This window comes from Juglans regia, chromosome 4 (assembly GCF_001411555.2).
Source record: "Juglans regia cultivar Chandler chromosome 4, Walnut 2.0, whole genome shotgun sequence".
Taxonomy (NCBI): Eukaryota; Viridiplantae; Streptophyta; class Magnoliopsida; order Fagales; family Juglandaceae; genus Juglans; species Juglans regia.
This window is the reverse complement of record NC_049904.1, coordinates 9672581-9684620: the sequence shown is the minus strand read 5'-3', so window position 1 is coordinate 9684620 and position 12040 is coordinate 9672581. Positions and strand designations below refer to the sequence as shown.

Sequence of the window (12040 nt, the reverse complement as noted above, 5' to 3'; positions counted from 1 at the left end):
GCTGATCATTCCTCCATGAGAGATTTGGGTGATTCCTCTACCCCGGATTATATGTATTAGAGAAAGGCTGATTTTGTGTTTTGTTAACCCTGTTTGCTAATTGCATCTGCTCAGAGCCACTCTCCTGAAATACTGGCATAATCGGGCAATCTTGGGTCTTGTGGTTTGAATCAGCGCATATAGAGCATTTCTCTACTATTTTCATGGCCTTCACCTTTTCCATCTCCATGACCTCTAATCTTCTAGTCAATGCAGCTATTCGGGCTTGAACATCAGTGTCCTCCTTAAGCTCATATCTGCCCCCACCAGCAATAGCCCTCAGTAGATATGCTGTCAATGAAACTCGATCAGTACTAGTGTTCCATTGTTGTGTGCTTTCAGCAAGATAGTCAAAAAATTACAATGCTTCATCAGGTTCCTTGTTAAAGAATTCTCCATTGCACATAGTCTGAACAAACTGCTTGCATTGTGGAGTGAGACCAGTGTAAAAATAATTTACCAACCTCCAGGATTCAACACCGTGATGTGGATAGATGTTCACCAGATCCTTAAATCTTTCCCAGTTGGCCTGGAAAGTCTCATCAGATTTCTGATTGAACTGGCAGATCTGCTCTTGTAAATACTGAGTTCTTTGAAAAGGAAAAAATTTGTGTAAGAACTCACGCTGCATATTAGACCAGCTAGAGATTGAATTAGACCTCAAAGAATTATACCAAATCTTCGCTTTATCCTTCAAAGAAAAAGGAAATAAACGAAGTCTAATAAATTCATCAGCAGTGGCTCTATTGATAAAACTAGTACAGGCCAACTCAAAATCTATCAAGTGTTGATAAGGACTCTAAGAATCCATCCCGTGGAACTGAGGTATCACTGACATCATGCCATCCTTAATGGAAAAATTAGGTGCATCATCAGGTAAAATAATGCATGATGGTGTAATGGCGCGTGGTGCAGGTGCAGCCATGGTTTGTTCAATTTCAATGTCTTCGTCTGTAGAAAAAATAGAAGAGCTATCAATCTCTAGGCTGTGTATACTCAGTGCTTGATGCAACTCTAACCAACCTATTTGGTACTATTCTAGTGTCTATATAAAGGAGTCTATAAAGAAGTAAGGGCATTCAGAAACTCTCATCTAAAGCCTCTTCTTCTCTTGTCCAAACTTTTCTCTAGTCTTCCTCACTCTCCAAAATCTATCTTTTGTAAACCAACCTTCTTTTTTTATGTATTTTGTTTCCAACTCTTCTGAGAATTAATCTCCTTGTAAGTATTATGTCTTTAATGAAGTTAATTTTGTATATATTTTCCATCTTATTTACTTTCTCATGCATATGGCCAGTTATACCGCATGTTTTATATATTATCATGCATATGGCTGGTTAAACCGCCTATTATTATTATTATTATTATTATTATTATTATTAAGCTATTATTAGTAGCTATTTATTACATACAGAAATATTCTATTATAAATATACTAGTTTATACTAAACGAATGTTTAATTTGGAGTTATCATTATGTTCTCAGTGCTCCACTTTAATCTCACTTTGTTTGCTAGCTAGAAGAGAAACATTATATTCAAGAGTTGTGATAAAAAAAAAAACAAGTACTTACAATCAATGCAGCTTCTGAGCAGCTTGCACTTGCGTTGAGAACGTAAGGCTGTATAGCAACTACTGAGAACGTAGGTCGATGTCTGTTCGTGGATCTCATATCGGTGGTTCCTCAGCCTCTTTCAGAATTTTCTATGGCACACCGTGTGTCAAAATCCTAGGATGGTGAAATTTTCTTTCAATTCTCTAAGGAGGAAATACTACACTTGGCAGAACCTTTTAGGTTTTCTATTGTCTTGAAATTTGTTCAAAACCGTCCCTCCTTGGATGCCATTCGGGCATTCATTCAAAAGCGCTAGAATCTTGATGACATTCTAGTTATTTCTAATATGATGCATCCTCGGAATGTGTTTATAAGAATGACTTCGAAAGAAGGCTGCATGAAGGCCCTTCCACGTGAAGTTAGTGATATAGACGGGATTCCATATCGTCCATTCCATTGGACTCCAGATTTTAAGGAAGAAGAAGAACCATCTATTGTGCCGGTTTGGATCGTCTTTCCAGGTTTGCCTCCTAACTATTATCATGAGTCTTTTCTTAAAATTCTTACAGCCCCAATAGGTAGATTTATTAGACGTGATAATACCACTCGTTGTGCCACTCACACAGATGGTGCCCATATCTGTGTAGAGATGGATGTCGCAAAGGAGCCTTCACCTCATTTTTGGATTGGGACTCTTGGATTGGGGTCTAGCTGCAAGCAAGAGATAATTTATGAAACTTTGACGGCGTTCTGTTCCAAGTGCAAAATACAGGGGCACAATGCAAGGACATGTCGTGCTGGGAGAAAGATTACTGGAAGAAAGGAATGGGTTTGGCAACAAGAACTTGTTGTGGAAGAACCGAAGGAAAAAATAAATCCACCAATTGTCGAGGAAAAAGAAGTTGAAGCAAATCAGGATTCTGAGGTAAATATGGTAATAGGTGAATCCTCCACACCTTTGATTGAGGAGTTGGAAACAGAAAAAGATCATGGTGAGTCTCCTGATATTGAGGTTCATGAGGAGGAAATGAATAATAAGGTGTCACCAGAGAGGAATGACGAAAGACTGGAATGTTCTACCCGCTCGAAGGAGGCAGAGTTTGCCACGGACATGAGGGAGGTGGAAGTAGTTCCTAGTACAGAGGAGAGGGAGGATGATAAATTACAGGAGGAAGAGGTTTTCTTGGAAGAGGGGTCGATGTCTGATCTGGAACCTAAGATACATGCGGAAGTCTTTCTGCAGGATAAGGAATATCACACGGAAACAGAGGATGAAGTAGGGAAAGAAAATACCATAAGAGGCAGTTTGAGAAAATTGGGAGTTCTTAGAGGGTGCTCACTCGAGCCAAAAAATTTTCTCAGTGATAGGATCCATATTAGTATGGAATATAAAGGGAATAGGTACTTCTAAGGGACATTTAAAGAGTCTGCTGAACAAATGTCAATCGAAGATGGTAGTGCTGCTGGAACCGTTTCAGAGTCTTGATAAAATTCAGATGTATATGCTGGTGTTTCACTTTGATAAGGTAATAACTAATGAGGATGTTGGTGGGAAAATCTGGGTGTTTTGGAAAAATGCAATGGACGTACAGCTGGTCCGAATGGGATCACAGTATTTGTCTTTACGTATAGACGATGGATCTTCACATTTTTTGGGTAATTTTATCTATGCTAAGTGTAACAGAAATGAAAGGTAGATGCTTTGGGAGGAGCTGAGTTAGGCTAGAATGGGTGTTGAGCCTTGTTTGTTTGCTGGAGATTTTAATATAATTCGTTCGGATGTGAAAAGGTGTGGTGGTTGACCAAGGACAAGAGCTGCAATGGATGACTTCAATAGATGCATTCACCAGGGCGGGTTGATTGAAATGAATTCACAAGGGAGAAAGTTTTCATGGTGCAATGGTCAGCATGGATTATCTAGAGCTTGGGCTAAGTTGGATAGAGTGCTTCTTGATGCAAATTTACTGACAGCATTTCCGAGTGCAAGTTGTTCGTATTTGTCAAGGACAACGTCAAATCATAGTCCCATGTTTATAGAATTCCTGAAAGATCCTTTTACTTATGGCCTTTCTCCATTTAGGTTTCAGCAAATGTGGATTGAGCACCCTGAATTTATGAACTTTGTACAGAATGTGTGGTCTAAACTAGCGGTAGGTACGGGGCTCCTTAAATTAGGTAGTAAACTTAAAAAGCTTAAGGTGACTCTACGTGAATGGAAAAAGAGGGTGTTTGGGCAGACCAATACTCAAATTGCTATTCTTGAAGAGAAGGTTGAGGGTCTTGAGCACTCGCTGCAAAGAGATTGGGATAATGATGTTGAAAGGGTGCTTGTGAGGTACTCTACTGAGTTGTCTTCTTGGAGGCGAAGGGAAGACATAAGATTGGCTCAGATGGCTAAAATTAAGTGGAGGATGGAAGGTGATTGGAATTCAAAATTCTTCCATGTTTGGTTATCTAATAAAAGGCGTAGGAAAATTCCTAAGTTGAGAACTACAGATGGGTAGGAGTTCAATTCACCGAAAGAAATTCATCTTGGTGCCGTTGAATATTTTTCCCAGTTCCTACAACAGTAAAATCAGCCAAGAGAGTTGCCGGATTTAACAAACTTGATATCGCCAGTTATTGAAGAAGAGGATTGTGTCTGGCTTTGTTGCATCCTTTCTTTGGATGAAGTTAAAGAGGCTCTCTCGTCTATTCCTAGAAATAGTTCTCCAGGGCCAGATGGGTTTGGTGCGGGATTTTTTATGAACTGCTAGAAGGTGGTAAAAATGGATGTTTTAGGAGCTATCTCAGAATTTTTTCTATCTAAAAGTCTTCCGAGATTTTATTCAGCTTCTTTCATTATGCTTATTTTGAAGGTAGATGTGCGTTCGGGATTTGATAAATTTAGGCCGATAAGCCTTTGTTCAGTCTTTTATAAAATTTGCTCGAAAATTATTGTGAATTGTCTGACAGGTCTTCTTCCCAAATTGGTATCTCTTAAGCAATGAGCTTTTATACCTGGGAGGAGTATATTTGAGAATATTAGTCTTACTCAGGAAATGGTTCATTCACTGAAGAAGACGTCACATGGTGGTAATATTATGATTAAAGTTGATATAGCAAAAGCATATGATCGGGTGGAGTGCAATTTTTTGCTGGAGGTATTGAGGTGTTTTGGTTTCCCTCCTCCTTTTTGTGAATTAATTCATGCTTGTATTTTGAATGTTTGGTACTCTGTGATACTAAACGGAACGATGAAAGGATTTTTTCAAGGAGGTCAGGGACTAAGCCAGGGGGATCCTCTTTCTCCTTACCTCTTTATAATTCTTCAGAAGGTACTCTCTAGACTTTTGAAACATAGCTTTACGGGAATAAAGATTGGAAAATTTTCCCAAGCTAAAGGCACTCCTTAGATTTCTCATCTTATATACACTAATGACATTGTGATTTTTCTGAATGGAGGAAAGAAGTCAGTGAGGGAACTGTTATGAGTGTTTGAAAAGTATGAAGATTGGTCAGGACAGAAAATTAATAAAGAAAAGACGGCCATATTTTATTCTCCAAAAATTTTGTTGGTCTGTAAGAGAGCTCTTAAAAGGCTGACAGGGTTCTCGGAAGGCTCGTTTCCCTTTAAATATCTAGGGGTTCCGATTGTCTTCGGGTGTCTCAAGCATGAGTACCTGAAGGAGATGGTTAACAAAGTCTGGAACAAAATCAGTGGTTGGAAAATGAAAATCCTATCATCGGGAGGCCGTTTGATTCTTCTTCGGCATGTGCTTTCTAGCATGGCTTTATATATATTTGCGACTTTACAGGTCCCTCAATCTATTATTAAAGAATTAAACCGAATGATGAGCACATTTTTTTGGGATGATGTGAATGGTAAAGGAAAAAAAAAGTGAGTGGCATGGGATAGTATTTGTAAGCCAATAGAGGAGGGTGGAATGGGTTTGTGTAATTTGGAGGATAAGCAAAAAGGATTGCATATGCGGTTTGCATGGAACTTAATTCAAGTAGAGTCCCTGTGGGCTAGGTTCTTTAAGGGAAAATATGTGAGCTCTTCACCTTAGTCTCTCATTGACATGAAAAAAGGAACGAGGTTTTAGAAAATGATTGTTAAAAGTATTCCTAGTGTCCTTAATAATGCAAAGTGGAGAGTTAGAGATGGGAACATTTTGTTTTGGTATGATAAATGGAGAGATAGGGGTCCATTAATTGATGAGTTCCAGATAGTAGGTAATTCGATGCTTAAAGTTAAAGAGTGCAAGTTGTCCAATAGTTGGGATGTGGAGCTATTGAGTTCGTTAGTGGGACATGATAAAGCCTCAATCTCAGCTTCCATAGCTTTGCACCAACTAGGATCTTCAAAACTTGTTTATAAGAATTAGGCTCAGATTGGAGAGAAAGAGAAGAAATAAAGGCTAGAAAGGAAGGACTGAATTTATGATAAGATAAACATTTACTTAGAGGAAATGACTTACCATTTGAAGTAGGAGCATCCTTGGAAATTGATTGTTCAGGAGGAGCCAGCAAAGCTTGATGATAGTGAAAGTCTTTCAAATATTGAGGGGCAATTCTAATCCTAGTGGACCTTCAAAGAGTGGGAATGGGGGTGTGGGGAGAAGCAGAATGAGAAAGGGATTCATTGGTTAGTGAAAGGGGTGACATGCTGACAATAGAGGGGGTAGAATGGGCAGGAGTGGAAATAGTTGAAGGGATGGAAGGTGCAGTAGAAAGAGGCTGAAAATTAGAGGCAGGAGGTGGGGAAGATGAAAAAATGGGTAAGTGTGACTCTAGAGGAGAAGGTGATGGGGAAGTGTGGGATTTTGGAAAGGGAAAATGGACTCATGAAAAATTGCATCCCTTGAAATGAAAATGGTGTGGTTGGTAAGGTCTAACAATTTGTATCCCTTGATTCCAAAGGGATAACCAAGAAAAACACATTTTTTACCTCTAGGGTCAAATTTATTTCTACCATTTAAAAGGGTGGCTACAAAATATAAGGAACCAAATACTCTCATGTGAGCATAAGCAGGTTTTTTGTTAAACAGAAGCTCATATGGAGTTTTATTATTTAAAAGCGGGGTTGGAAGTCTGTTGATGATATATGTGGCTGTCAAAAGACAATCACTCCAATATTCTAAATGCAAATTAGCTTGGAAACGATGGCACAAGCTACATTAAGCAAGTGCTAGTGTTTCCTCTCAACAATGTCATTTTATTGAGGGGTTTCCACATCGCTTTTGTGATGAATAATGCCTTTGTCATTAAAAAAATATGTCAAACTAAGCACCATTATCACTTCACAGGGTTTTAATTTTGAGTCCAAATTGTGTTTCCACCAAATTATAAAAAGACTTGATACATGCTCTAGTTTCAGCTTTGGAAGAAAGTAAATAAAGCCAAGTGGTACGAGAGAAGTTATCCACTATTGTCAAAAACTATTTAGAACCATCATGTGCAATAATGGGACTAGGTCCCCATAAATCACAATGGATTAGTTCAAATATTCTAGATGAAAGATGAACATTGTCAGGAAAGGGTAATTGATGAAATTTTGCTAATGGAAAAATATGGCAAGGTTTTTCATTAATGCAATCTGTGTGCTTGCTTACAATAGGGTCAGAAACCAACTTTAATCTAGAAACAGATAAATGACCCAAGTGACAATGCCATAGATCAGCATGAGCAACAGAGTTAACAACAGAAGCTGAAGAAATAAGATCTATGTGAGTGTTGTGAGTAGAATCTGAGAGGGATTGTGCAAGGGCTGGATGAGAGATGTCTATGCAAACCAAGTAGTACAGGCCATGTCTTAGCTCACCCTTCCCAATCGTTTTCCAAGAAGGCAAGTCCTGAATGAAGCAACAATTTGAGAAAAAAAAAAACAAACAACAAGTTAGAGAATGGGTTAACTTGGTTGCTGAAATTAAATTAAATGAGAATGAAGGGACACAAAGAACATCCCTCAAAATGATAGTACTTGTCAAATAATGGAACCAACATGTGTTACCGAGGCTGAGCTTCCATTGGGAAGCTTAACTAAGTAAGCAACAACTGAGGTAATTGAAGTGAAAAGAGAAGTGCTACAAACCATATGGTATGTGGCACCCGTGTCAATTATCCAACTGGAAGAAGAGTTATGCAGGAAACTGTGTGTGTGTGTGTGTAGAGAAGGATGTATATATACCAGATATTTTGGAAGAATGGACAGGAGAGTTAGAGGGTTGAGGTTGAGTGCTAGAGTGAAGAACATTGGCTGCAATTGAAGAATCCTGAGATTGAATTAAAGAAATAAGCTGCTAATATTGAAGCTTGGTCAAACCAATCCTGTCATCACTAACAATTTCAGATTCAGTAGCATTAGAATGAGTGGCCTGATTAGCAAGAAAACCAGGAGTCTGCTGCTTGGCATGAAACTTGTGACCAAGTGGGTAACCATTCAACTTGTAGCACTTGTCAACTATATGGCCAGTTAAGTTATAGTGTGAACAAATGGGGGCTGCTTCATTGCCAAGTTTGAAGCAGTTTTCCAATGAATGGCCAAAGATTTTATAGTGGCTGCAATAGGGCCTTTCCTTTTAGGAAGAAGGATTTGTTTTGGAAAATCTTGCAGGGGAAAAAGGTTTCTTAATGGCCAATGCCATGGTTTCAGTGGAAGGGACAGTGGAGATTATTTAGTGGTGCCTTTCTTGTTGCTGAATGAGGGAGAAGACTCTTGTGACAGGGGGAATGGGGTCCATCAACATAATCTAGTCTCAGATAGGAGAGTAGGAGTCATGTAAGCCCATTAGAAATTGAAGAACACAGTCTCTCCAGTATCAATCCAAAAGTGTTTTTCATGGTGCCACAATTACAAACGGGAATAGGGTCATAGATGGAGAGTTCATCCCAGAGAGTCTTCAACTTACCATAATATATACTTACTAAATCATGTTCCTGAAGAAGGCCAGCTAACGCTTTCTTGAGTTGGAAAATTCGTGGGCCATTTTGTTGAGAGAAGCGGTCCTAAAGATCTTGCCAAATTTCCTTAGCATCATCCACAAAAACAACACTAGATTTAATAGAGGGACTTACAGAGTTTTGTATCCATGAAACAACCATGTCATTGCACCTTTCCCATAGGTCAAATAAAGGGTCCATGGAATCAGTAGGTTGCAAGAGGGAACCATTGATGAAACCAATTTTATTTTTTTCACGAAGGGCATGGCGCATGGCACGAGACCAAGTGGTGTAGTTGTCTTTAGTAAGAGGCTCAGAAACGAGGGTAATGGTGGGGCCATCTCTATGATCCAAGCAAAAAGGATTGGTTGGATCAGAGAGATTGAGATAACGAGATAAGGTATTTGTGTTAAGGTCTGAATGGGAGGTATTTGTGTTAAGGTCTAAATGGGATTTCGGGGAGGTGGGATTTTCCATCAAAAAATATCTCTCAGAGGCTCTGTGATACCATATAAGAAAGTAGTTAACAGTGCAGCAATGCAGCCAAACACAGCAGAAACAATAAAAAGCAGAGAGATGAGTGGATCGAAGAAGATGAACATTATTCCTCAATTGCTCTGTGTATCGTATACAGAAGGTGCTAGCATATATACAGCAGAAGATTCTAACTACGTAAGTTCATATGAGCTAATGACATCTGTAAAGTAGAATAACAAATCAAAGAATAATGAAATGCGACAACTTATATACAAGGGATAGTAGGGTCTAAACGACTTATAGTTTGGCATGTATCCTCTAACAAAACAACCACCAAAAATGAAAAAAAAAAAGGAAAGAAAAGGGATGAAATTCCCGTCAGACTCATACGAGAAGAACTTGCGTAGTAACCCCCTTGATGATGAAACTGCCCTATTCTAAAAATCTGCTGTTAGAACGTTTCTTTTGCCTGCTCTTGACTTGGGTTGCATGGCAGTCGTAGATGGCCCACTGCCCCTAGCTGTCCATACCCAGTCGTTTGCTTAACTCGTCTCTGCAGCACCGCAACCCCTGCCAGTGGTGGAGATTCCTTTTCGTCAACCAAAAACTTTAGATGGAGAGATTTTTTTCTCTTTTACAATGGATGAAATGGAAAAAACATCTAAACCGTTTCATTATTCTATGGTGTTGAAATTCCTTTGGCAACAGCCATCCCTGGACGCCATTAGAGCTTTTATCCACAGCCGCCGGGGTATGTCTAGTATGCCTGTTGTCTCTGCCATGCAACGTCCTTGGCATGTGTTTGTTTGCATGAATAATGAGCAGGATTTTATTAAGGCGTTATCCAGAGAGTCTTGTGAAGTGAAAGAGGTGTTTTATCGTCCTTTTGCTTGGAAGCCTGGTTTTGATGAAGATTTCGAACGACCATGTGTGTCGGTCTGGGTATTCTTGTCGGGTCTTCCATTGAATTTCTACCATTCCTCTATTTTGAAGATGTTAACAGCGCCGATGGGGAAATATATTCGTCGGGATTAGGGCTGCAAATGGTCCGGTCCGGCGATGGACCGAAACTTTTCGGTCCATCATTTTTCCAAACCGGATAGGACCGAACACCCCAAAGGACCAGACCGGACCAATAGCTATGGTCCAGTCGGTCCGGCCTTTTTTTCTTTCTTTTTTTTTAAATAATTAATAAAAAAATTTATTTAAAATACTAAATTAAATTAAGTGACTTATTAATGTGGATTATGTAACAAACTCAATAAAAAAATATTTTATATGGTCAATGATAATAAATTAGATTAAATTTATATTATTAATTTATATAATTACTATATAATTAACTAATTGATATTATATATTTATTAATTCATAGAATATTAACAAGTGTTAATAGCATATTTAAAATTTTATATTGTTAATAGTGATAGGTTAGATGAAGATATATATAAAATATTGTTAATTTATAGAATATTAACAAGTATTATTAATATATTTAAAAATTTATATTGTTAATTGTACAATTATTATATATAAAATATATATAAAAAAGGATTTTTTTTTAATTTTTCATTCGGTCCGGTCCGGTCCGAAAAAATCGTGGACCGTGGACCGGACTGTATGTTTTCGGTCCTCTAAAATATGGACCAGACCGGACCGGTCTAAGTCTCGGTCCGGTCCAGTTCGGACCGAAACGATCGGTCCGGTCGGTCCGTTTGGTCCGACCGGACCGTTTATCACCCCTAGTCGGGATAATGCCACAGGTTGAGCTACTCGAACAGATGGGGCTAGGGTCTGTATTGAAGTCGATTCTTCTCTGGAACCAATTTCATCATTCTGGATTGGTATGTCTGGATCACCTCTAAGCCAAAAACAAGAAGTTATTTTTGAGACTTTACCTGCCTACTACTCCAAATGCCGCTGCCAGAGACATGATGAAAAAAATGTAGGAAAGGATCTAATCATAGAAAGAAGGTTAAGGGGGGCCAAACTTGGGTGAAGAATGGAGATAAAGGTGGAATTTCGGCTGCATAACCAGAACCAGAAACGCAGGCAATGGATGTTCCATTAATGGTGCAAGTGGATGGTCCCGTGGTAGTAGAGCCACATAATATGGTTTCTATAGGTCTTTAAGAGCATGCCGAGTCTCTGGCTTTGGTTGTAGGTAGTGATTCGAAGGAGGGAGGGGATGATGAAGGTTTTCGAGTAGAAAGTGAGGACCTTAGTGAGGGCCTGTGACCACTGGCTGTGAATTGGTTGAGTTGGAAAATATTAGAGAGGGTGTTGTTGGGGATATATATGTTGAGGGAGCTTTTTCTGGAGATGTGCAAGTGCATGCGTTAATGGTGGTGGCTGATGAATTAACGAAGGACGTGAAGGCAGAGCATGCTACTATGGAAAAACTGCATGTAGTTATGTGTGAGAAGGGTGTAGTAGTGGAGGGAGAATCTAGTGGGACCCAGAAAATATGGGATAGTTGTGAAGGGGACCAGATCATGAGTGGTTTGTTGCCTAGTGAATTCGCCCCTTACGTTGAAGATCTGGGACCAGATGGGGAAGAATTGCTTCCATCGTTTCTTTCTCGTGGGCTGGTTGACGTTCCAGCAACGGGATTGGAATATTCACGGGTTGCAAATGTGGAAGGGGAATTCAACGTGTCTCTGTTGGATACGAATGGAGAAAATGAGATTAAACACTTGGGGAAAAAAAAAGATGGGGTCTCAGATTCGAAAATTGGAAAGAAGGTGGTGGCTCAACGTCGACTCTTGAGTAGTTCTACCAGGGCTCCGAGCAGGCCCTCTCGCCTGGATTTATGATTGGTAAAATTTTATTTTGGAATGTTCGAGGTCTTGGCACCTCGAAAAAATGACTTCGGCTGTTGTTAACAAATCACAAACCAAAAATTCTTATTGTGGTAGAATCGTTTAGAAGAGATAGTGAGATTTTACGTTGGCAAAGTTTTTTCCGTTTTGATGAATCTTTCTCTAATGGTGTGCAAGATGGGAAACTATGGGTGTTTTGGCATCAAGATATACAAGTTAATAT

General features: G+C 39.2%; 1 protein-coding gene across 1 annotated transcript; it reads left to right on the top strand.

Moving 5' to 3' along the window:
• Nucleotides 1–3414: 3414 nt before the first annotated feature.
• On the top strand, nucleotides 3415–4098 carry LOC108987016. The gene has a single exon (XM_018959851.1). It carries the CDS (start codon nucleotides 3415–3417, stop codon nucleotides 4096–4098), a length of 684 nt encoding a protein of 227 aa, XP_018815396.1.
• The last annotated feature ends 7942 nt before the right edge of the window (nucleotides 4099–12040 follow it).